This window comes from Caretta caretta, chromosome 3, assembly GCF_965140235.1.
Source record: "Caretta caretta isolate rCarCar2 chromosome 3, rCarCar1.hap1, whole genome shotgun sequence".
In the NCBI taxonomy this organism is placed as follows: Eukaryota; Metazoa; Chordata; order Testudines; family Cheloniidae; genus Caretta; species Caretta caretta.
The window spans coordinates 102908883-102936199 of NC_134208.1; the positions used below are offsets into that span (position 1 = coordinate 102908883).

Consider the following 27317-nt stretch of genomic DNA (forward strand, 5'->3'; position numbering starts at 1 on the left):
ATGGGTGCAGCGTACATAATATGCATCTGCACAATGTACATTGCACTGCATTTTCTCGTGTTCTCAGTTTAATTTACTATGGGTGTGCTATTGAGAGGTGCTGACGACCTTTTCCCCATGTTGAATTTAATGTAATTTAAGTAAATGCTGAGTTACTGTGCTATGCATGAGATGCTTAACTTCACTGTTCCCAGTGAGAATTTGTAGAAAAAGCTTAAGCCACATTTTGTTGAGACTGTATATCAAAGCACAAATCTAATCTCCTTACATATAATATTTATGTAGCTGTGGCACTTCTGTCTTCAGTGTTTTACAACGAGTTAATATTGTTTACAATAAGTTAATATTCATCATTTTCAAAGTTATGACATGTTGTTTTTTTAACCAAACTGGATGCCTGCTCGATCTAGTTATTCCCTCCCTCATCCAGAACCAAATCTCGTGGGCAGAAACTGGATGAACTATAAGAAATGAGTGAAATATTAGACTATTTCAGATTCTGAAAACTGGTAGATTGGTAAGTATCAAAAACGTAGAGCCCCATGCTCCCACCTATGTTCACACCCCTTCTTATGAAAGGGAGAATTTCATCCCTTTTGCCTAGCCCAGGGAAGCTCCTCAACCAAGGCTTTTTAGTGTTCTATCCCCGGTCAGCGTGGGCACCTCTGAATTCTCCTCCCCCACTCTGCAGATGCCTTTCCTCCCCACCTGCTCTGCTCAACTAATGGGGTTCTAGAGAGAACTGTAATGGTGGAGGTCCTAGAAGCATGACTTCTGCAGGAGCTGACTTGTGCCACCAGCTGAGCCCTTGTAATCCACGGTCAAGGGAACAAAACTCCTGTTTTTTCCCCTCTGGTGGAGAGGGGTGAGAAATCCTAGCCCACTAACAGAAGAATGAGTAGAACATTCAGTGAGCTGAGTGTTAGAGAGTTTCTTCTGCCCTGCATGAGGTAATCCCACTCCAGGGAAGAATGGAGGCAGAGAGAAAATAGGTAATGTGTCAGGATGGTATCTATGAATAAAAAGAACACTTGAAGATCTTGGGAAATCATTTTGTGGCCTGTAGATGGAGGTTAGCTGACCTTAAATTACTTCTAAAAATACATGGAGGTGGTAAAAAAAAAACCCATGGCTTCTATTACTCACAGAAGCATGCATCTTTGTGTTGGCAAGGTGCAAGAAGGCACTTTGCTTCACAAACTAAAATAAATAATTTTTATGCATATCTTTAATATCAATCTGACAGATCAATTATCTAATGATATGCACTTTCTCCCCATTTATCCTTTTCCTATTTTTTTAATTCAAAAAGTAAAAGAACAGGAAAGAGAAATTGCTCATAAGAAAATTCCAGTGAAAACTTCTACCAGACACTATAGTGCAACACAGGCACACTAGCAATTATATTACATACTCTCACAGTTAGACAAAGCTCATCCCTGAGCACGTGGTTACTTCAAGAATACATGTCCAACAAAAACAGCTGCCAATCTCCAGGGAAACAATGTGATGAAGAAACACATTTGTCAGCTAAACCACTCATGATGTTCTGAATAGAATTGAGGATTTTTATATCACAAACATAGGTCTCCAATATTTCACCAAAATGAGAACCTCCATTAGCTATAAGAAAAGGAGTACTTGTGGCACCTTAGAGACTAACCAATTTATTTGAGCATGAGCTTTCGTGAGCTATAGCATAAGCTTTTGTGAGCTACAGCTCACTTCATCCGATGAAGTGAGCGGTAGCTCACGAAAGCTTATGCTCAAATAAATTGGTTAGTCTCTAAGGTGCCACAAGTACTCCTTTTCTTTTTGCGAATACAGACTAACACAGCTGTTACTCTGAAACCATCCATTAGCTATCACAGCAGTAGTTTCAGTGTGTAGGCTGCACCATCCATTACATGGGGGGGGTGTGTCTCAGTCTCTCACACACACACACCTTATTACAAAAAGTGTGTCTGAAAATCTAAATTACTTCTAATTCTTCACCCATAAAATGTTTTGAGTATCTGCCATGAAAGGAATATACACCTGTTTATTTTGCTATTTGCCTCAATTTCCTGCCAGCTGTTGTTACTCTCTGTGTGTGGTATGCATAGTTTTCTCCAAAGCCAGTATTAACACTGCTTTTTTAATTAGTTAATTGGTTTGGTTGTGGTGTTGAATAGTAGTAAGAGCTGCACCTTTTAGGATCCTTCCTTTAGACCTAAGCACATTGCATCTATACCTTGGAGCCAGTGTTACCAATATAAATTGACCTATATTTATGATTTTATGAGCTGTATTGACACAATATGAGTCCATTACCTATCAGTGTTTGTATCTGCATAAGAAGAGCAGCAGCTCCTTTTGAGACCAGTGAAAGAGAACAATGGATGCTTTTTGGTGCTGAGCACTTTTGAAAATCTGGTCACTAAATGGGAGCTTTAAGACACCAAGATCTTTGGGAAATCTGGCCCTAAATGTCCAAAGCAAAGAAGCATAGGGTTATCATAGGGGAAAGTACTGTGACTAACCATAGAATTATCATTTGATAGAATTATTATATATTAGACATCACCTTCAAATGGAGGATTTATTCTGACGGACAGGCCCAACAGATCTGACTTAAGTTTACTGAAACAGCCTTAACCAAGAATTGCAATGATCTTTAGGTTTCTGTCATGAGAGTCTTTATCTTATTGTAATATTCTGTAGTGTAGTACACTGCACCTATTTACCAGACTGAGACCTCACCTTGCAATTTCTGAGTCTCCGTCCAAGCAGATCTCCTCTCCAATCCCTTTCCCTGCAGCTATTGATTTCTACCGCTAAATATCAGAGTGCTGGGATCCAGCTGCTACCTCCAAATTTTCGATTCTGTGATCTAATCTGCATTGCATTCTGGGGCACACCAAATCTCTGAGCATGCCAGTTTGCATGACCTTGGGGCTTGGAGCAGCCCACTCTCTCTCGCAATCAAACACAAAGCAGGTAGCTCGTGGGTCTGTATTTACAAAATGAAGAAGAGGTTCTGAGATTAACCACCAAGAAAGGGGCGGGGAGTTATTAGGGTGCCAATGGCAGTCTCCAGAAATATAGGTATTGGTGGTGATCCCAGTAGTTGGAAATAACAGCTGTAAGAGATTACATAAAAAACATTGGTTTGTGGTTAGTATGTGCATACTCATGCTTTAAATTTCAGGTGTGATACCATATATAAACGAGTTAGTTCACTTTCTCTCTTTCCTATTTTAAAAGCTAGCACTAGGTAGAACGTATTTTTCTGTGTGCTATGTTTAGTCTTAGCGAGGCTAGACTGGCTCATCTAGGCCAGGGCTAGTCCACGTGACAGAGGCTGTGGAGACTCAAAGCACTCTTGTGGAGACTCAGCATATACCAGGAAAAGGAGTTTGACTGGTGTACTTAATCCACCTCCCTGAACAACATATGCTATACCAGCAAAAGGACTCCTTTGCTAGTATAAAGACGGTGGTCTTTTTTTCACACCTCTACCCTGGCACAGTTTTGTAGTGTAGACCTGGCCTCAGACACTGTCCTGGGTAGGGGATGGTGCGGAGCTGCACCGTCCACGGAGAACTTAGGGAAGCTCATTGAAGCATCGTCCCTCCCTTTGTTTCCCAATGCACTACTCATGGCCCCACTTCCTGTTAGGAATAAGGCACTGCAGCTGTGCCTGCCCAATCTCCTGTCAGCCTACTGAGCACAGCTGGACTGCACAAGCCTGACGGAATGCCTGCCTGTGATTGGCTGAGAAAGCTAGAAGGCTTGTTCTTGAGCCCAGCAGCAGTAGTAGTTCCCTGGCTGCTTAAAGCGTTTGTCCACAGCTGCGAAAACTCCTTTGGCTGCTTGTTCTCAGCCATGCTGTAGTCCCGCTCTTACCTTGTTTGAGCCCTGCTGCTGCCTGGACCCAGTTCTGCCTCCCCTCCCCTCCATTCTTCTAGGTATCCATGAAAAAGCCTGTGACAGATAACTGTTGTGGAGCTGATGCAAGGAGAATGAATGTATATGTAAGCGGGGGAATAATCCCGCTGTTGTGGGGAACTTTCCTGGCTTCTGCACCACCCCAGTGAAGTGGGCTAGCGAAAGGATCTGAGTCCTCGCTCCCACTTCCTTTACCCAGTGGCCTCCCTGCCCTTGAGGACTCCCCTTCCACTCTCCTGTCTGGCAGAGTCCTCGTAACTCCAACAAGGCTGGGCCCAGGATTCCTGGGGGGCTTGACTCCCAACCCTGCTGTGGTCACCTAGGACTTGGGGCTAGGGTGTTCCCACTCCGTGGTACTCTCTGCACTCTCTGCACTGGGCACTTCTCTGACCCACTGACCATTACATACAAGTTAAAGCAAATGCAAGTTATTTAATCAACAATTAATTTTAAAAAGAATAAGTAAAAATGGGAAAGGTTAAAGGAAACACATCAACCTGCTTTTTGGCAGGGAACATCACAAACAGTGTCTCTGGAATGTCAGGGCAATTCACAGTCTGTTCCTTGTAAGTCCCAGGCCTTCTTCTCAGGTTCTGGCTGTGCTGTAGGGATGCTGTGGGTTGGACACTTGCTCTGGTGGTGGCCCCACGCTCTCAGGCTCTAAGTGGTAGGACCCTTCCCAGTGTCGCCCCTGCCCTGTCGGGGTTATGATCCAAGCCTGGCCTGCAGAGCCTCTTGGCTAAGGAGTCTCCCTGTGCTGGGCCCGCTGCCCAAGGTCCCCCTCGGTCTCCCCAGCTGCTCACTGCACCCAGCTCCAGACTGCTCCAGCCCCAGCTCCACCACTCAGTCTCAGTGCTGCTGCTGCTGCTCTGCCTCCAGCTGCCTGGGCTGCTTCTTTGGCCTCTCTGGCTCTGGTTGCTACAGCTCTGCTCCCAGGACAGGTCTGCTCTGCAGGCTGCTTCTGTGACTCTGCTCCCAGGACTGACCTGCTTCCTGGGCTGCTTTTCTGGCCCCTCTGGCTCTAGTTGCTGCAGCTCTGCTCCCAGGGCAAGTCTGCTCTCTCTGGGCTGTGCCTCTGGCTTTGGGGCTGCAGCTTTGCTCCCAGGACAGGGTCTGCTCTCTCTGAGCTGCTTTTCTGGTCCCTCTGGATCTGGCCCAGCTCTGCTCCCCAGCTCAGCTTAGGCCGCTACTTTCTCCTTAGCTCGGCCCCACTCTGTCTGACCCAGGCAAATCCAGTTCACACAGAGGATGGGATCTCCCTGGCCTCCTGACTCCCTGATTAGCCTGCTCGCCCTGTCATTCAGGCTGACCTGGAGCATTGGCCTATCCCCATTGTTCCTGGGGGCTGTCAGTCTCAAGGTCCTGATTCCCCATCAACCCTTCCCCTTTTAGTACTGGGAGCTAGCCAACCAAAACACCCCCACTGAATGTTAGTAAGGGGGCAACAGTCCCCTTACATATATACCCGCATAACCAATGGCAGTGAAAGGGTTGGTTTTATTTTTAGATTAGTGTCTCCTTTTTTCTCCAAAGCTATTTAATTCCAGGAGGGAATAAATGCACCGTAAAAATATTTAGTTGCCAGGAAAATAGTTTAGCAACAGTCAGTTGGTACATAATGTTTTTCTAAAGAAATGAATAAGCAACAGATACACCAGCACAGATGTTTTGTATGAAAAGTTGGTAATAGAATTAAGTAAGTTGAAATTGAAAGTCTGATATAAGTGGTTGTGAAAAGTATGAACTAATGTTTTCAGTCAGCCGTAGGGCCTGATTCTGCAAATACTTCACAATGTTTACTTCAATGGGAATACATACAGTTGAAAACACCACTCCCAGCAGTAAGTATTGGCGGAACTGGGCCCAGATTTCTCAGGCAAGATAATGGCTCACACAAAAGTATCACAGTTTTCCAATTTTAAATTGCTATGTTATGGAATAATGATTCTATTAAATGAGTACATTGCGGAATTTGTACATTTTAATTGTAATTGATTTCTATTTATTATTTACAGAAAGGTCAGTGTAATTATTTAGTCTGAGTCCATCAAAATAATATAATTTGTCAGATGGTTATGCAAATGTATGTAGTGCAGCAAAGCATAAAATTTGTGACAACTGTATTACAAAAAAAACCCTAAAATTTTTGTTACCTTACCATGAAAATATCAATATGTGACTGTATTTAAGATACGTATAGAGAACCAATTTGTGTGCTGCGTATCTTACCTGTTGGCTATCCTCTGACATACTAAGAAGTTAACTTCAGAATTTTAGTCTTACTATTATTACAGAAGAGACCTGATCCAAAGCCCACTGCCCACAGTTGGTGCCTTTCCACTGATTTAAATTGGCTTTGGATCAGGCCTCAAAAGAGCTCTATAAATATATATGGGATAATTACATAAATTACTATAATCTGTTTAGATTACAAACAAAGGGGTATGGAGGAATCGTGGAGAGAAGTTTGAGTGGCTTGTGTTCACAGAATCTTGAAATATGTGTGTCCTTATTCACAATTTTTTGATGCAGCTTTATACGTTTGAGGTTTGTTACAAAAGAAAACATTATTTTTATTAAAATCATGCACAAAATCTCTGTCTCTGTACCTTTTTTAATAAGTTGTGGGCATGCTTCCAAGGCCATTAAAGTTAGTGGAAAGACTCCCATTGACCTGAGTGAACTTTGGATCAAGCCTGGTAAAAGTTTGTAAGAAACCAGAAAAATAGGAGACAAAGTTTGAAAAGATGTTTTTCAAACATAGAAAGTTCTCTTTCAAACAATTTATTTACATATTTATGTACAATGGGATGGTAAAAACCGTATCATATCAAAAATAAATGAGCCATTTCTCAAACAGTTACCTGAAGTTCAAGTGCATAAATACTGGATAATACCCTATGAGGTAAAAGCTGTGGGGGTTTTAAACTAATTACTATAATACAAAAACAAACCAACGACAATAACTAAAGTTATATTTGGAGATGGAAGAGTCCTCTCTGACAAAAACAACATATGCTATACAAGTTCTTAATTTTTCTTTAACTGTTGGTGAGATTTTACCATTCTATTTGTGAACTGTGGTAGATAACATCATAGAATGCACACAGTGCATGCTGCAGTTTTAAAATATGAAGTGTTTATTATTCTGCACAAAATATTTTCCCCTTACAATATACAGCCTTCCTCTCACCCGTGTATGTGAAATCTGTTTGAATCCATAGAATATTGGTTTGAATGATGGCTCTGATTTTTTTATACTGTACTTTTCCAAAGAAAGCACAAAATGCAAACATAAAGTTATCATTTGCCACATAGCGCAGATTTCATGAGTGCTCCAGGGTGGAGCACCCACGGAAAAAAATTAGTGGGTGCTTAGCACCCACTGGCATCCAGATCTCCCCCCACCCCCGGGCGCCTCCCGCCCACTTCAATCAGCTGTTCTGCAGCGTGCAGGAGACGCTGGGGGGGAGAGGGAGAAGCAGGGATGGGACACGCTCGGGGGAGGGAGTGGAACTTGGTGGGAAGAGGCGGGGCAGCAGAGGAGCAGGGATGGGAAGAGGCAGGGTGGAGTGCTGGATTGGGAGAAGGGTTGGGGCGGGCCCTGGGGCGGAGCAGGGGCAGGAAGAGGTGGGGCGCGGTAGGGGCTTGGGGAAAGGGGGCGGGTGGGGGTGAGGCCGGAGGCAGAGCGGAGGTTTGAGCACCCCCAGGGCCCAGACGAAGCCGGTCCCTGTGATTTGCCATTTCTTCTTTATTCACACACAAGTAAGCATCTCTCCTTAAAAACAATGAAATTGAAAAGCGATTTAATGGCTTATAAATAGGCCATTCTTTAGCTTGGTGGGAGAATGCATCCCCTACCAGTTTTATAAAAGCCACAATTAAGCAGCCTCTTAGCCCAAGCCCAAGAGCCCGAGTCAGCTGGCATGGGCCAACTGTGGATTTTTAATTGTACTGTAAACATACCCTTATTGCAATAGTTCTCAACCGGGCGTCCGGGGCCCTCTGGTGGGCCACGACCAGGTTTTAGGGGGGCTGCCAAGCAGGGCTAGCATTAGACTCGCGGGGGCCCAAGGCAGAAAGCTGAAGACCCACCGCATGGGGCTGGGGCCATGAGCTCTACCACCTGGTGCTGAAGCCAAAGCCTGAGCAACTTAGCTTCACTGGGCCCCCTGTGGTGTGGGTCTTCGGGCAGTTGCCTTGCTTGCTGGCCGTGGCTTTTATTTGCAGAAAACCACTTTTATTCCTGGGGAAATTCTGCGTCCTTGCGCAGTGCAGAATTTTTCAAAAATTAATGTGTTTTGCGCAGAATTTCCTTTCCCCCACAAAAATGGGCTTCAGTGCTGCTAGCCACCACTAGGGGCTGCTGGAACTGGCAGAGCATAGAACTCGCACATAGAAGACGGTGCCAGTGGGGAGCAGGAGAGAGCTAGAAGATTTCCGGCAGCTGCAGTTCCCAGCATGCTCTGAGGGAAGGAGAGAGGGTACGCAGGAAACTCTGTGCAAGACTGGGTCCGAGCATCAGACTGTTTCTCCCTCTGGATCCCTGGATTCGGGGGGCAGGGGGGAAGGAAATGGGTGTCTGGTCCGGGGGGCCCTGCGGCTGGGTTCTGGCGGGGTGGGGGTTCGGGTGTATTGGCTGGGGGAGCATGACTGGGCTCTCAGGGGGGGGGAGTGTGGTCCCCCAGCTTGGCTCTGGGGGGAGAGGGACGTGGAGGGGGAGGGGGCAGACAAACAGGAACTGGGCTGTCATAGGGGTTTCTTTAACTCTCTACTCCTGGGGGAATTTTTTGGTGTGTCTGTACTGTTACAGACATACTTGTTGACAAGTATTTTGAAATAAATTACCAAAATAACCTGTAATTATGTAGTGTTATTTTGACAAATAAAATTTGCAGAATTTTAAAATATTGGGTGCAGAATTTTTAATTTTTTGGCACTGAATTCCCCCAGGAGTAAACTATTGTGGCACAGCTGAGTTGTGGAGTTTTTAATAGCATGTTGGGTGGCCTCAGAAAGAAAAAGGTTGAGAACCCCTGCCTTATTGGACCAACTTCTGTTAATGAGAGAGACAAGCTTTTGAGCTTACACAGAGTTCTTCTTCAGGTCTGGGAAACATACTCAGTTAAATACATGGTGGAACCAATATTTTAGCATAAGTAGGTAACACATTTCAAGGGACTATTCAAGGTGAAGTAGCCCATTAACACCCCTCCAGTCATGGGGGGAAAGAAAGGTGTCTGGGAGGGATGGTTGTTAGTGGGTCATAGATTGTTGTAATAAGTCAGAAATCCAGTGTCTCTATTCTGTCCATGATTTTTAGTGTCTAGCAAGGTTATGAATTTAAGCTCCCAGGTTTGTCTTTTGTCATGTAGGTTTCCTTTGAGAATGAGTGACAGATCAGATATAGAGTGATGGCTTTGTGAAAAGTAATGTAAATATAAGGCCACATCACAGTATTTTACAATATCAGATTTTTTGAGACTGTCTGTTGAACCAGATTACCCAGCTCTCATTTTGAATTCAACTGGATTTATTCACAATCAAGCATGGTTTTATGTGCTTTGCTAAATGCGGTCTTTATGAGCCTCTCTGATGAGATTGACATGGGGGCTAAATTTGAAAATGATTTTTGGATGTAGACACCTGTCCACAGGAAACCAGACTGAAACCACCAACAGCACAAGTTTATTAACCATTATGGCACGCTGAGATAGTAATCTTTTTTATTGAATTTCTATGGAAGCTGGTGGGTTAAAAAGTTGGGGATAGTTAGATAAGTGGCCTGTTTGATGTTCTTATAGAGACAATGGTCGTGACTCCATAGTTAATGTTGTGTCTAGCAGTCTGTTTTAAACTGCTTTCATAGCTCCTTCTCCTGTGTACCTTTTCACAGGAATGACATTTATACTTAAAGTTGCTCCAGTGCAAACTACATAACACAAATATTACTTTTAAAAATACGTAAATATTAAAAATATGGAAATAACCAGAGTAAATGATTTATAATTGACTTTCACAGTTTAATAATGATACTGATGTGTAAAAATCACTGTGCAAAACCCAGTCTTAACTCTGACCTATGAGACACTTACAAAATGGCTTTTATCACATTTATTTATCAGTATCTAAAATATTATTAGTGATATGGGTGCGTATATACCTATGTGTGTGTATATAATGTGTAGGGTTTATACATAGTAATGAGCAAATAAGGGTTTTTTAGTTTGGTGGCTGAACTGAAAAATCTGGGTGGAAAAATGTGTCTGGGGTCAGATTGATAAAGAAATTCTTTGGTTTTCTTCTCACCAAAATAAAAGCCAAAAAAAATTTGGGAGGGATTAATGAAACATTCCACTCTAAATGAAAAAATTCTACCTGAAATTAAATGTTTAATTTAGAATGAAACTATTTGTTTTACCCAACGCATTTTTTGTTTCTTTTGGGGGATGGAGATATATAATATTTGTGTGTGTTTTAAATGGTATCAAGTCATACACGTGTTGGACACTTTTGAAACATTTAAACTTTTTAGATTTTTAAAAAGTATTTTGGGCAGAAACTATTCACCAAATTTGAATCCGAATTCAAAACTGCAAATTAACTATTTGTCCAAAAAAAAAATTTTCCCAGCTCTATTTATAAATGTCGTGTGAGCCAACATTAAAGCAGTTATTGGATTGTATAAAGTAAATGTTTACCTGACATTCTACTGTTAGTAAAGCCCTGAAATCAGTTGACTTCAATAGACTTTGGATTAGGCCCTAACTACATATAAAAAACCCTGGCCCCTATCCTGCAAACATTGGAGCTTAACTTGAACCATGTGAGTAGTCCCACAGGTTTCAATGGAACTACTCACATGCTTTAAGTTAAGCACATACTTAAATACTGTGCTGCATCAGGGCCAGAGTGCTCAGTCTCTTGCCATATTGTATCCTGTAATAATGTAAATAAATAAATGATATATAATACACACACACACTTCAAAATGTTCCCCAAACAGCCATTACAATGCCAATGTCACTGGTGCCCAATTTGAATTAGGGCATGTCTACGTTTCCAGCTGGGACTGTGATTCCCAGCTTGAGGGGACATACCTACGCTATCTGTGATTGAGCTAGTTCACTAAAAATTGTGTGTGTGCGGGCGCGTTCGCGTTGCCAACTCTGACTGAAGTTCTTCCATGAGATTTTTTCCCCCCAACATGAGGTAACGTCTTTTTCTTAAAATTTCCTATTACAATCTCCCAGATGGCTTTCCATAGTCACTGAGAGATCGATGCTGATTCCGGGAGACTCCAAGCCAATCTGGGAGGCTTGGCACCCCTAGTGCGTGTGGCTGTGGCAGCGAAAGCGGTGGAAGGGTTTAGGACGGTGGCTCTCAAACTTTTGTGCTGGTGACCCCTTTCACACAGCAAGCCTCTGAGTGCGACCCCCCCCTTATAAATTAAAAACACTTTTTAATATATTTAACACCATTATAAATGCTGGAGGCAAAGTGGGGTTTGGGGTGGAGGCTGAAACTCGTGACCCCTCCCCATGTAATAACCTCGCAACCCCATCAGGGGTCCCGACACCCAGTTTGCGAACCCCTGGTCTAGTAGCCCCAAGTATGTACCTGTCTGAGGCCACAGGTGTGTACTTAGGGGAGCTAACCCCTCCCTTCACTTGCCCTGCTGTGGCTACGCTTTACTTTTAGCATGCGAGCCTGGTCAGAGCAAGCTGCAAGTATGTCTCCTCGAACTGAGAACCATGCCCCCAGCTACAAGTATTTCCTTAGTCGTAACACAGAGGCGAAAGGCATATTAATCCATTACTGTTCCTTGAATCATGCACTACATTCACATACTCCTCTTTAGGAGGAAGATCTGTGGGTAAAATGTTTTACTGAATAAAATGTAAAATCCCCTTCATTCAATTAAAAAATAAAGTATCTGATAAAGGGCTGAGGTGCTTCAGCCTCTGCAGCCACAGCTTTGTCTTATTTCCTTTCATTATCTTTCAACCCTTCACTCTTGGAGTTGCACATTTTATAAGCTATACTCTCTTGTTGGTTGGTCTGCTTGGCTATCCCACAAAGGGAGCAAGAAAATCTTCTCTGTTGTGCTGGGCAACACCACTGCCACGTTTATAATTACAACTTTTCTTTTACTTAGTGAACTGTTCTGTCGGAAAATACAGTCTGCAACAGATGGTTTTCTGGTTTTGCTTTTTGGTTTTTCTGGTTTTGCTTTTTAAGTTTTCCGTGAAGAAAAATTTAGGAACAGAAACAGAACAGCGTAGTTCAGAGATTCTTATAATGTGGGTTAAATCTTAATAGAGAGATTGCCTCATCGACGCCTCCTGTGCACAATGGCATAACATAATTTGGACAACTATAGCAACAGTTTGTGAACCAGTAAACTTTGTTGAAATTGACTTCTGCTTAAAGAAAGAATATAGGTCTGTGGTGATGGTGCCACTCTGGAGAGCTGTTTACTGACCATTAATGGGTGAGGATTTACTTTCTGATGGATCTTTCTTTATGTCTGCCCCCTTCCATACTTTTTAAAAATCAAATCGTACCAAAGCTGTTGATTTGATATCCATAACCCTTTTCATTTCACCTGGCCTATTTGAATTTCAAAATCTTAAAAGGGGAATACACCTTATTTAGTGTATATTAAAGTACCATACTTTTAATTAATAGTTCAGTGTTGTGAAGCTCTTGAAAATTTGTTAGGAAGAGGGTAGGTACTATCTTTTGAGAAGAGGGATAAATCCTAAAATTATAGCCCTAAGAATAAATAGGATTACTTAAAATATAAGAGTTTCAACAGTTTTTATCATAAAGTTGAATGGATTTTGAGCCAAGAAATGGCAATGTTGGTTCATGAAGCCCAGCAAATGTAATCACAGTGACAAGGAGTTCTCTCTCTTGCTTTTCTCCCTTCCCTCACAGTCTATTTTTTGCCCTTGTGGCATCACATTACAGCAAAGCATAGGAGAAGTAATTCAGACTCCATGCCAGCTTCTCTGACCTTCTTGAATAATCCAAATATACTTGTGCCATAGACAACTTTAAATAATAAATGTGTTCAGTTTCAATTACTTCCTACTCTAAGTCCAATAAGTGGATTCTTAGTGGAATTTGTATATTAAACCAGGGTTAGCCCTTTTATGTATATTTACACGAAAGTACATATTTGGATTTGGATCTTTCTTCAAAGTTTGGTTTGGATTTCCAGTTAAGAAAAACATTCTCTGCTGGTTCCCATTTTTCGGTGTGCTGGTTACTGGTTGATATTTCACATTATAGTCTGACACATTTCAGCTACTATATTTGTCAATCTACTCTAGGTACTAAAGTAACATTTAATATCCCAACATTTTTTCAAATCTCCTGTTAACCACCTTGCTATATCCTGGTCAGACATCGTAAAATGGACTCAATGGGCAACAGATAAGAAAAGAAAAGAGCAGAGTGATCCCAAAACGTCTTTGATCTAAAGAAAAGGAGTACTTGTGGCACCTTAGAGACTAACCAATTTATTTGAGCATGAGCTTTCGTGAGCTACAGCTCACTTCATCGGATGCATACCGTGGAAACTGCAGCAGATATTATATACACACAGAGATCATGAAACAATACCTCCTCCCACCCCACTGCCCTGCTGGTAATAGCTTATCTAAAGTGATCATCAAGTTTCATCTAAAGAGAAACCATTCAGGAATATAGAAATCAGATGTCATAGCATTTTCTTTTTATTATTTTAACATCTTTGTCTCTAGCTTGTTTCATGAATATATATTTTAAATAATTTTTTTTTAATTTCTGGGTTCAATTTTTTTATATTTTTTTATTTTTCTTAGAAAGTAGGCAGTGAACGGTTGAATTAAGCCAAGGTAATGTATTGTATACTTGGGCTTTTTTTACACACTACTTAATCAGATCACCATTCTTCATTGTCCTCCACTTCGGATGGCAGTCAGGGGATCCAGATGACAATCTGTGGAAGATATTCTTCCAGAGGCAGCATCTGGCTCCTTGGCAGATTCCTCAAGCACTTCTACTAATGGGTTTGGATTTGCCCATGGGTCTTTTATGTGGTTACATTGCAGATGGGCTGTCTGCACAGCTTTGTCCCTTTTGAATGCATTTTTTAAAAAACTTTCATCCCACTTTTAGATATTTACACACTCTTTTCCAGTTGATATGATTCTTTATGAGTCTTGTAAGATCCCTCTGCTTGATTCTTTGTGTAAGAAATCCCAAAACTTTCCATATATCTAAACGTGCACCTTGAATTGTGTTTGCGATTCTGGATTAACTTCTCCAGTCTCATTGCCAAGTGATATAATTCAGCACGATCTGAGTCTTTATTATTGTCAGATGTCTTTGGGAATGACCCTACACTATCACTTTTAGAGCAGAGTAACTTTACCTCCCCTTGAAGCATGAAATATACTTGCCTTCCACTAGCCTTCCCCCTTTGAAAGCCTATGTTCAAATCTGGATTTGGTTATAAGTGAAAATGAGTCTGGTGGGCTCACCCTGCCCCTTAGGGGAGCCTTGTCTGCTGCTTAGCAGAGTCCTGGACTAGAGTAGCAAAGTTGTTGCAAAGTGATGACTTCCTCCAGGGATCAAAATGGCATTAGTTGTGTCTGTGTCTGTCACCTTCTCATCATGATTGCCCTCATTATCTTTGCTTCCTGGGCTCACATTCCAGTAGGAAAAATTCATATAGATGGAAATGAAATGCCAAATAAGCATCCCACCACTATCCTTTGACATTTATGTAGCAGTTCCTGCAAATGGCTCAGCAGATATTTTCTGGATTGATATAAACAAATTGCCAGACTGATGGTGACCTCACAACAGCAATTACTGCTTGGAGTGAGTGATGTTATCCTTCAGAAGCCCACCCTCGAAGACTGGGACAGAATCTTTAATATCTTTTATTCTTTTCCTGCCTAGGTACCTCCAAGATTCTCTCTTCTTCCAACAGTGGTGCATTTGGTGTCCGAAACAAAAAAAAAAATAAATAAACTGAGGAAAAAAAATTGTTTCAGGTTGAATGAAACTTTTTTTTTACCCAAAATATTTTTCTTTGGTTTAGTTAGTTTGTTTGTTTGTTGCATTTTGGGTGTGTTTTACCCCTTTAAAACAAAATTTAAAACAAATCTAGCTAAATTTCTAAATAAAATATTTTGAAATGAAAAGTCAAAATATTTTGTTTAGAAAATATCTTAGCAACTATTTTGATTTTTTTTTAACATTTTATATATGGCTGAAACTATTAGACAAATCCATGGATAGCTGCAGTCTCCTGAAAGTCTTTGCATTTTTGGGCGAATAAACTGTTTGACAGAAAAAAATTTCTCCCAACTCTACTGGTATACTCTTTGACAGAGTTAGATAACTTAGACATTGTAGTGCTCAGTGTTCCCATCTGTAATTATTATTATTATTATTTGTATTACCATAACATGACTATAAATTCTTTAGTGCTTCTTACCACAAACCAGGTGCTAGTCCTGACACGGTTTAAGAGACACTATCTGAAGGAGAATGAAGGGTTGGGCCCCTGTTAGCGTTCAGTATTATTACTTGTTTTTTCCTCTCAGGTGGACAGCCAGAACTGACACTGTGCTGTCAGTGGTTGTGCTTTTGGTGTATAGTGCCAGGGTGACAGTAAACAGAACAATAGCGGAGTTAATATCATGCCCTTCTATTTCGATTTGAGAAATGATGAAGGAGAAGAAACTGCGCTGAGCCTGCAAGAGAAAAACAAAGTCACTTCAATGGAGAAAACTTTGTGTTATCAGTTTTACTGTTCCTTCGCTGGATTTTGCAGTAGCTTGAGGCTTGGTTGGTTTAAGATTTAGGGCATGGCTACACTGGAAACTTCGAAGCGCTGTTGCGGGAGCGCTCCCATGGCAGCGCTTTGAAGTGCGAGTGTGGTCGCGCGTGAGTGCTGGGAGAGAGCTCTCTCAGTGCTTCTGGTAATCCAGCTCCACCTCCCAGCGCTCGGAGCCTGTTTACACTAGCGCTTTAAAGCGTCTGACTTGCTGTGCTCAGGGGGGTGATTTTTCACACCCCTGAGCCAGCACATTAGAGTGCTATAAAATGTAAGTGTAGTCAAGCCCTTAAACTGGAGTTATATCAGTATCTTGAGCCACAACAAAACACGGCACACACAGTGAATGTTCAGTAAGAAAACCCATATTTATTTCCTTTAATTTCTTTATTTTTTTTATTGATATGCTAATTTGGTTTAGGACTTGTTGCTCATGATAGTGTACTAAAACAAAAAGAGAAATCCATATCCTGTATAGAGTTATTCATAGATTGTTCTAACTGGCATATTCTGTACCACGTCACCCTTGTAAAAAAATCACAGAGATAGCCACCCAGGAAATCAAAGCACCTGCAAAAGCAAATGTTCCTGTTAGTCTAGGAATAATATAATGACTGGGAATGTAATACATTAAAGTATCATTTTTAGGCTTCATCATCATAACGTACTCTACTTCTGGCAACCTATGATATAATAAATATATATTTTTCCCCCACAAAAATCTTTATTTTTGAGTAAAGGCTGCTAAATAGCACATCCTAACAGCATAAATGATAAAAACAAGGAAATAATTATTAAGTCCCACAATATCCCATCTGCACTGAGTGGGTCAGTTTTCCTTTATCAGCTTCAACTTTCTCCCTTCCACTCCCCAGAGTCCACATATATCTGCCCTCACTTAGGCCAGGTTTATTGTCTGGAATTTTCATGTGCTTTGATTCATAAAGGTTTGGTGTGGTTTTCATAAATTACATTAAAAAGAAAAGGAGTACTTGTGGCACCTTAGAGACTAACCAATTTATTTGAGCATGAGCTTTCGTGAGCTACAGCTCACTTCATCGGATGCGAATTTTTTTTTAATTTTTATTTATTTTTATTTTTGCGAATACAGACTAACACGGCTGTTACTCTGAAACCAATAAATTACATTGTACATGGGTTATATGCAAATGTGTAAGTGAGGTTTGGTGTGAGATAAGTTTTTTTGTAACGTTTAGGTAAAGTTATATGAATGGGTTGTCGGTATCGTTAGTGATCATTAGACATTTAGGTAGAAGTTACAGAACTGAAGTCTGTGTGTGTGTGTGGATATGGATGTGTTATATTTTTTTCAGAGTGAAAGCATTGTGTTGGTTGTTCAGAATAAAGATGAAGAGATATAAGTTGTTATCTTTGCTCACCAGGCACATACTCAGAGCATAGCTGGAAAATGTTGACAAAAAAATGAAAGTTTGATGAAAAACAGAAACAAAAAAATTTGTTTCTGTTTTTCATCTAAATTGAGCCTCTGGTTATAGAGCTGGCCTGGCAGCATTAGGAAACGGAAGTAGTTGACAGATCTGAGCAGTTCTATCAGCTAGCCTTCTAGTTGCTCAAAATGATAATTTTAAATGAAGGGAAACTCGTTCTTTAATTTTTGAAGTTCAAAAGCAGACTATGTCTGAAATATTATAAGATTGTGTTTTTGTGGGAGAGAAGTTTGGAATTTGAGGGAACTCTGGTTCTAGGTAGAGGAATATAAGAAACATAATAAAATCTTTAAAAATCGAGCATTTTAAAATGTTTCTTTAGCAAAAGTTAGTAAAGATTTTTATTAAAAAAATATGCAGAGAAATCAGTTGTCTTCTAGGGAGTTATTGTGATAAATTTAGAGAATAAAGTAAATTATTTAAGTGTGAAACAGAGTCCTCCTTTAAGTTCACTTAACTTTGGAATTGCTACCAGTGTTACCTGGTATAGAGTTTGTGCTTGCAGAGCATTTTATTTAGAGAAAGTGTTTTATTTATTTAGCTTTAATTTTAAAGTATTTTATTTAGGAAATTATGTGGTTTGTTTTCTGTTTTCCTGTATAGTTTCATGGTTGATCTGTATGTGCTTCAGAACTGGCTGATAGAAAGTAGGTTTATGTGCAGGTATGTTTAAAAAAAAAAGTTTTAGCCATTTAAATGAACACGTTAAAGAAGACACAGTTAGGGTTAATGTGGTGTTTTCCTGGAAGTCATGAACACCACTCGAGTGTTCTAGTTGGAGAAGGGCCCAAAGCTTGCTCTAGTTCTACCATATTTAACTTGTCAATTTAAATAGGTAACACTTTTCTAAAATGGCTAATATATGTATTCCAGGTGTCTGAATTATTCTATTTTTAACTCATTTAAAATTTTGAAAATAAATGTGCAAATAAAATTTTGCTGTGGAAAAAAGTGGCAAGAATGAACTTATAGTTGTACTGAGAGAAAAAATGGGAATTTTAACAAAAGGATATGCCAATGGTTTTAACTTACTATTTATAATATATTAAAAGCAGAAAACTCCTATATTTAAACAAATGTGACCATTGCCAAGTCAAGCATTCAGAAGTTAAGAAATGCCACAGGTAAAGGTTCCCATACAGTCTTACTTTGGCCTCCCTGTGAATATATGTTGTGATAGTTTTACTTAAAATCATATAGAAGGTCTGTGGCAGAGTCAGAAATACAACCCTGCTCCACTGCTTTAAAACCACAAGATAATAGCCTGTGCACTGAATGAGGCATGGGTCCTATACAATAAATAGTGTTTGATCACATAATTAAACTTGTGCCATACTATACATGCAGAAGAGGACCAAATTAAAATTTCATGGTCATTCTTAATGCTGGCATTTCCTAACTTTTGGAGTGTTCAATTTTGCAACATTCTCATCCTTTAAATTTAATTGCCTAGGTTTTTGTAAAAGCAAACTATAGTAACAGAAATTTCTAGTGCTGACTTCAGAAGGGAGTGTGGTCTGGTGGGTACAGATGAGATAGCTACAGACATAGTTTTGTCACATTCATTCATTTTGCAAAGGCTGCCAGCTCTGGATGAGTCTTGGGTCTGCCGTATTAGCAACAGGGTTCTATTCCCAGCTCTGCCTGAAGTGACCTTGTGTGACCTCTCTGTTACCGTAACTGTCAAATGGGAGGAATGATAGTTGCTTGCATCTTAAGTTCGGAGCATGAGTCCTTGCTCATTGTAAAGGTTGTGAAGTGCACAGAATGGTGGAAGAGCTAAGATTAGGAATCACAGTTCTTTCTAAAGGCTGCTGCTGCTGGGTTCCTAGAGCTCAAGCTCACTGTGGGCTGGGAGCATGCTCAGTGCAGATGCAATGTTTAGAGATTTTAGCAGCAACCTTCTAAAAACCTCTGCTGTGCATGTGCAAATGCCAATTTTCATAGGCTTGTAGCTAGCCAAACCTGTTTTTTTTCTGGGGCAATAGAAGATGCCTCTAACCCCATCCTATATTTCAAGTTTCTGGTCCAAACCATGGTGGTGCTAATGCTCTTAAAAAAAATAAATACAATAAAGGTCAGAAAAGTTATAACAGTAAAACTATCCATTCTTCACACTTATTCTCTGAAAACAGCGAATCCATTTTTGCTGGGCTGGTACAAAAAAAATTCAGGCAGAGTCTAAGCATGGAAAACATAAGCTCAGATGGTTGAAAGTGTGGCAAAGTTATAAACAATTGAAAGTAAGTGTTTATAATGAAAAATGTTAGGCATCTTTAACAATAGACATCACTCTGCCTATAATGAAAGAAACACTTTTTTCCACTAGAAAGCAGGCGATAGTAAACAAACATGTATGTTTAGAAACACTAATTTGTACTTCAGACTTCACTCATCTTTTTCTGTTAGTGCAAGAAAAACATATTGAGCCCAACCATGCTCCTGCTGAAGTCACTGTTAGCAGAAATCTACAAAGCATTTAATTTGAAAAAAATTCATCAAGACGTTGGAATAATTTCATCTTTTTTAGAAAATTTGTTTAGAGCCTCTTACCTGTTTTCATTACCTAATATGCAGTTGGTTTCTTGTACCTTCGCTGAGATTCTTTTTTTAAGTTAATGGTGAGCAGAATGTCTTGAGAAAGGTGAATTAAAATCCATCCCACAAGAAGTAAAATCTAAATTTAAGGTACCATACCTTGGAAGTATTTAAAGGTGCTGCTTGCTTGCTTTATTGGGGGCAAAGCCATTGTGGATAAATACAAATATATGTAAATAGTTTTATGAAATAATTTTAAACCTTATTGAGACTCAACAAGCACAGTGGCACCAACCTAGAGTACATCTTTTTTTCATCCAAACACAATCCCTATTCATGCATTGATCTTTTTAACACAATACTTTTAAAGCATATTGGTAAAATATGGAGTAATATACTCTTCTATATGATAAATGACATAAATATGTGGAATCACAACCACATAGTGTGGTATAGAAGAGGGATGATCTGTTTATATTCTCTGATAAACAAAAAAAAGCTGATAAGATAATTGTTTTCTGTTTAAATAACCCTGATTCATAGCAGAAGTAAAAGGTGTTTGGAAACTTTAAATTATGATATTTGGGGAAGTTTATTATTTTGCATTCTGGAATATTACATGTGTGGGTGTAAGAGAAGAGTAGAGTTTTTACCCTGACTAGAAAGAGGGAACAACTACTGTTTGTTTCTAAGCTGGAAGCATCCATCAGGTATCTCCAAGCTGGTCATTTTTGAGCAGGAAATCATGACATTGCTTTAGTGAACACATGGGGAGAATTAAACTGTATATGCAATGAAATACCAGTTGTTTATCTTGGGTACCCTCTTGCTTTCTTAAACACATACAAGATGGAAACACAGACTTTCTTTAACCTTTAGCTGCATAGCTTCACTGTACAGAAAACTGCTAAACAAAACCTGACAGAACAGTAAATCATTTATGTTCATTTTATTTCATCACTGATCACATTTCCCGTAGACAATAAATGTAATGCTCTGTTGACAGATGTATGGAAATGGATATGCAGTTAGATGATGAAATCTGGGTCAAGACCATTTAAATCTAAGTTTATGCCTTTGCATTATTGAATATTAGTATAAATTTTGTACATGCTGGTGCGTGACCTTCTCCCTACACTTATAAGATTCCCACTACTCATCCAGACCATTGCTGGGGAGAATATCCTGCCGAAAGAACTCTGGTGCATAGAGGGCTCATCTCAAATACTCATTGAAGTCAATGAGATTCTTTCTATTGGCTTTCAGGGGCTTCGGGGAAGGACCTTAATACATTGCCCCAGTTGTGATGTGATGTTTCCCAAAATGGGAAAATGAAGGGCTTTCAGGTCTCATATATAACCCTATGCCTTGGGACAAATGTATCTGAGGTAACTAGAATGTTCATCAAGTTATTTCTACTCTTAGGAGCACAAAATGAGACTCCCCTCTGAGAGACAAGACCGGTTCAAACAATGCAGGTTTTTTCCCAAGAGCATGCAGGAGATTAGCATGGGGGACAGAAAGCTACAAAGGGAAATTTTCAATGATTACATGAGGGACTAGACAAAAATTGACACAACTGTCCCCTGCTCCTCCTGCCCCAAATAACAATTTAAATAGGAACAGGAGCTCCTATTAAACTGCCTCTTATACTCCATCTCCCTCACAGCCATCCTCACTCCTTTACAGAACAGGAAAATTGAAATCCCAATGAGATGCAAGATAATCTCTGTATTGGCCTCGGTAGAAGACACATGGTAAATTATTTTTCTTTTGCAGCTGGCCTGGCAACTATGTGTACAGTAAAGATGTTTTGGGGGCTGGGGGGAAGATCCATGTAATTAATTTGCAAATTGAGAAAGGAAAAGTAGCGCACACACTGCAAAGTGGATTGCAGTTGCCAGTCTAGCATGGACTCTCTCCCTGCATACCTGGAGGCATTCTGTTTGTGTTGTGAGTGAGGCAGCATGTCTCTTAGACCTATCACTGGTGGAGAACCGTCTCCCTCCCCTTGACTTGGCTGTGACATTAAAAGTCGTGGAGGGGCTCTAAATTTGATTAAAATATCTAAATCAGAGATACAATGTTTTGGAAATCATGACTTTCTAGGCTATATGGAAATAACATGGAATGAAAAAAATACATAAAATCTAACCAAACAAAAATGCATAAAGTAATTGGATTAAATAAGCTTCCTATAGGATATTACAAATTCATTCTTTCTGTCGTCATTCTGTTCTCATTTATTAGGCACACAGTTATGACTAGTGGTTAGAATATAGAATGAGGAGTTGGGGGCTTTGGAGATTATTTTCTTAGCTCTGCCATGACTTGCTGTGTGACTGTGGCCTATTCCTTTAACCTCTCCATGTTTCGGTTTCCCCCTTTTCAAAAGAAGGATGACAATATATCTACCTAACTTATAGGTGTATTATGAGTCTTAATAAGTGCGTGTTAATTATATTGTGATACTTGTTTGAAAGTAGAGAATATATTATTGTCTACATCTAATTATAAATAACTTATTCTTAAATCAAGTATAGGAGGGGTAGCCATTTTAGTCTGGATCTGTAAAAGCGGCAAAGAGTCCTGGTGCCACAGGACTCTCTGCCGCTTATTTTTAAATGTGTAAAAATGATGCCAAAGACTTCAAAGAAACATACCTATTTTATTAATCTAAGTATATCTAATTGACTTCTAAAATGGAGTTATAGTTATGTTATCAAATTGTTTTTAAAAATTCCTGAACTTTGCATGCTGCAATACGTTTGCTGCTCGCTGTCAACATGTGTTAGATTTCTTTGAGTATAGCTTTCAAGTAAGAGTGGCTGATGTTTCATAAAAGTAATAATTTAAAAGTAAAAAATATGTTTTCTATGGGTATTTAACATTGAATAAGTAATTGTGGCTCACAAAAATAATAAATTAATAAATTTAAACATTTCTGATATCATCATGTAAACTACAAACTTTGGTAACAGTATTTTTGCTAATAAAGAATAGCTACAGGTTTGTTTTCTCATAAAATAATATTTTTGTCTTTTTTTAAGGTGCAAATGCTGATATTTAGATTGTAAACTCTTTAGGAAAGGAATCATATTGGGGTGCGGTGTGGGGGTACAGTGCTTTACACAACGAGAGCTCAAACCTTGATTCTAGGTATTGTTGCAATAAAAATATTTAAATGTTAATAAAATAAAATAAAATAAATATGTCCCTGTGTTGCTTCCTTTTCTAACAGGTCTATGGAAATGCAGGATCTAACCAGTCCTCATAATCTTGTTGGAAGCAGTGATAATCCGAGTAGTTCCAAACTGGATAAATCTAATCTCAGCAGCACGTCCATCACAACAAATGGAACAGGAGGTAAGTGTAAGACATCATCAATGCACAGAAAGTTGTTATATGTCCTTTTTCTATTTTTAATAAACTTTTTTAAGTTTAGCATTTCAATTTAGTGATGAGCATAAGGCAGATAGATAGACAGATAGATATCAGCCCTCAGCAAAAAAGATGAACAATAGAACATTTTGAATTTGTACAGTTGTTTCCATTTAATTCTGTTCAACAACTTGAAACTGAATGAGGAAAGACACTGGGTCTGGAGACCCAGTTGTCTGCAAGTATTGAAAATTTAACATAAATAATGGTTGTACCATACCAGTCTTTCTCAAATCTTCATTGTATATTGTTCAAGCCATAGAAGTCCTAGAAAGAAACCTTGTCAGGTCATCTAGTTCAGCCCCCTGCACTGTATACCAAGTATACGAAGACCATCTCTGATAGGTGTTTGTCTAACCTGTTTTTTAATGACTACTACTCATTACTTAAATTATTACTTAAATAATTACTGCTCCATGTACCTCTATAAAGACATTGCTGAAGTTTAGATCAATCAGAGTTATGTTTCAATGCTAATAATGGATTTTGCTGCCCTTGGTCTGGTGAATAGTCTGAATGCGACACTTCACAGTGTGAGCAAGGGTGTCAGAATATGAGGTGAAATCCTGGCCCCTGTTGTGTCAATGAGTGTTGTGCCATTGATTTCAACAAAGCCAGGATTTCACCCATGGTTCTTAGATTTTGTACATTAGTGCACTACACTTGTATTTTAGCATTTTATACCAAAATATTGGTCATCCAGTTCTTTCTTCCCACAATATAAAAAGTTTTATTCACTTCTCTGTATGCAAAAATTCCATTAATGTCTGTGAAAATTTACATGTGAGTATGGAGGGAATAGACCCCTCTAGTGATATCTTTAAGATTCAGTATATTCACATTTAAAAACCAAATAGCAATATTCCAGAATAAGGAGGGGCTGAAACTAGACCCTTAAGAGCACTAATAATTATATGTGTATATTTTATTTAAATAAACCAGCTAGAATAGTACTCACAAAAGCAATACCATGCAGCTAAAGACTAGGCTCAAAGTGCAAAAACACCTACTGGCATTGAAGAATATTCATGTATATTGAGCAGACATTCAGACAATGAACCATTATACTATTCCCATTCTCAGGAGACAACATGACTGTTTTAAATACTGCTGACTGGTTGCTGAGTTGCAGCACTCCCTCTTCTGCAACAAGTATGAGAGATCATGGTACAGTGCATGTGTGTGACTTTGTGGCTCCATGACTGCTGTGTTACATTTCTCTTGTTTTGTTTCATTCTTTTGTTCTGTCGTTTAGAACATTTTTATGTGATTTCCTACTTCTTAGAGTCCTTTTGCAGAGTTGGAAAACCAGAAAGAAGCAGTAACAAACATTTATTTTACCATACTTGTTAAGCCATTTCACTAGTAACAAGAATTTTAATTTTCCTAGAATGAAGTTAACTGTATACATCCTCATAATCTGATGGCATCGTTTTCAGAGAGTCTGAGCACCCACAGCTCTGATTGACATCATTGGGAGCTACAGATGCTCAGCTTCCCTTGAAGCCAGATTAATGTTTTTTTCCACAGAATGTCCATTTATCTTTTTTTTATTTTTAGGTACTATATTACATGCTTACCTGAGCAAAAATCAAGGTTGTAAAATGTAGCATAATTATAATTTAAAACATATATATGTTTACAAACATTTTTATGATCCTACAACCAGTTACTACCACTTATTCCTTTCCTCCCATATGTATTATTATGATTTACTTTGCATTGTAGTAGAATCTAGGGGCCCAGTTGTAGATCATGGTCGTACTATGGTACTATAAAAACATATAAGAAAATGATGGTCTCTGCCTCAAAGAGGTTACAATCTGAATTTAGTTTAAATGCGGATATGCATGGTAGTAACTGTTTACAGGATTGGGTTGAGAGGCACATACATGTGTTCAAAGGGGTATCAACCTAGACTTTTAAATTTGCAATTGCAATTTTGTGCACGCAAAACTGTGCAACTAGATTTATACACAAATTAGTCATACTTCTGCTCAAACAAAAATGCAGGCCTTTACACTTACAAAGTATGTCATTATTGCAGAGTTAACTCAGGCTCTTACTTACGTCTGTTACCCCAACACCTCCGCCCGACACCCACAAAGCTGTCTTTCAACCCAATGCTTTCATCCCGAGCTAACTGGCTTGTCTGCAGTATTGGCTAAATCATGGATGCTGCTTTCACTCAGGTTGGTAATCTATCCACTTTGCAGTGAGGACTCCATATAAATAGGGTGACCAGATGTCCCGATTTTATAGGGACAAGTCCTGATTTTGGGGTCTTTTTCTTATATAGGCTCCTGTTACCCCTCACCCCCTGTCCCGATTTTTCACATTTGCTGTCTGGTCACCCTAAGTATAAATCACTCAAGTGCTGGTAGTTCTCCAGTGCCTTCCTACATTTCCTGCCATGTGCACAGAAGGACAGACGCGTTCTCTCATAATTCACTGTGAAAGAATCATAGAGTGGCTCATCTTACAGCAGGACAGATCACCATGGGATATGCCCCCAGAAGTCCGCCTCATACCTGAGTGAGTGCAGCACCAGTGAGGACACAGGAACATGGGTTGGGCTTTGCAGTGTGGCTGCTCGCACCCAAGTGAGGCTAACGCAGGTGCTCAGACCCAGGTGCTGATCACCTAGGGTGGCCACTCTCACATTCCTGGAATACTGGACATTCTGGCAATTCCTGCTTGCCCCAACCAGGTTTCAGAGGGGTAGCCATGTTAGTCTGTATCAGCAAAAACAACTAGGTGTCCTTGTGGCACCTTAGAAACTAACACATGTATTTGGGCATAAGCTTTCGTGGGCTAAAATCCACTCTGTCAGATGCATGGAGTGAAAAATACAGTAGGCAGGTATAAATATACAGCACATGAAAAGATGGGAGTTGCCTTACGAAGTTGGGGGTCAGTGCTAGTGAGGCCAATTCAATCTCGGTGGATGTGGCCCATTCCCAACAGTTGACAAGAAAGCGTGAGTATCAACAGAGGGAGAATTACTTTTTGTCGTGACCCAGCCATTCCCAGTCTTTATTCGGGCCTAATTTGATGGTATCAAGTTTGCAAATTAATTCCAGCTCTGCAGTTTCTCGTTGAAGTCTGTTTTTGAAAAAAATTTTGTTGAAGAATGGTGACTTTTAAATCTGTTATTGAGTGTCCAGGGAGATGGAAGTGCTCTCCTACTGGTTTTTGAATGTTACAATTCTTGATGTCTGATTTGTGTCCATTTTTCTGTAGAGACTATCTGGTTTGACCAATGTACATGGCAGAGGGGCATTGCTGGCACATGATGGCATATATCACATTAGTAGATGTGCAGGTAAATGAGCCCCTGATGGTGTGGCTCATGTGGTTAGGTCCTATGATGGTGTCCCTTGAATAGATATGCGGACAGAGTTGGCAACACAGTTTGTTGCAGGGATTGGTTCCTGGGGTAGTGTTTCTTTGTGTGGTGTGTAGTTGCTGGTGAGTATTTGTTTCAGGTTGTGGGGCTGTCTGTAAGCGAGGACTAGCCTGTCTCCCAAGGTCTGTCAGAGTGAGGGATCGTCCTCCAGGATAGGTTGTAGATCCTTTATGATGCGCTGGAGAGGTTTTAGTTGGGGGCTGTAGGTGATGGCTAGTGGCATTCTGTTACTTTCTTTGTTGGGCCTGTCCTGTAGTAGGTGTCTTCTGGGTTCCCTTCTGGCTCTGTCAGTCTGTTTCTTCACTTCCCCAGGTGGGTACTGTAGCTTTTAAGAACGTTTGATAGAGATCCTGTAGGTGTTTGTCTCTGTCTGAGGTAGTGGAGCAAATGTGGTTGTATCTTAGAGCATGGCTGTAGACAATGGATCGTGTGATGTGGTCTGGATGAAAGCTGGAGGCATGTAGGTAAGTATAGCGGTCAATAGGTTTCTGGTATAGGGTGGTGTTTATGTGACCATCGTTTATTTGCACTGCAGTGTCCAGGAAGTGGATCTCTTGTGTGGACTGGTCCAGACTGAGGTTGATGGTGGGGTGGAGTGGAAATTGTTGAAATCCTGGTGGAATTCCTCAAGGGCCTCCTTCCCATGGGTCCAGATGATGAAGATGTCATCAATGTAGCTCAAGTAGAG

General features: G+C 40.0%; 1 protein-coding gene across 8 annotated transcripts in view; it reads left to right on the forward strand.

The window, feature by feature from the left end:
- Positions 1–27317, forward strand: part of EYA4 (EYA transcriptional coactivator and phosphatase 4) — a 228012-nt gene that overhangs the window by 124972 nt on the left and 75723 nt on the right. For all 8 annotated transcript variants that reach the window (XM_048844512.2, XM_048844511.2, XM_048844513.2 and 5 more), the window contains one exon: positions 23021–23145. In XM_048844512.2, coding sequence (XP_048700469.1) covers positions 23021–23145 — 125 coding nt within the window. The remainder of the gene's footprint in view (positions 1–23020; positions 23146–27317) is intronic.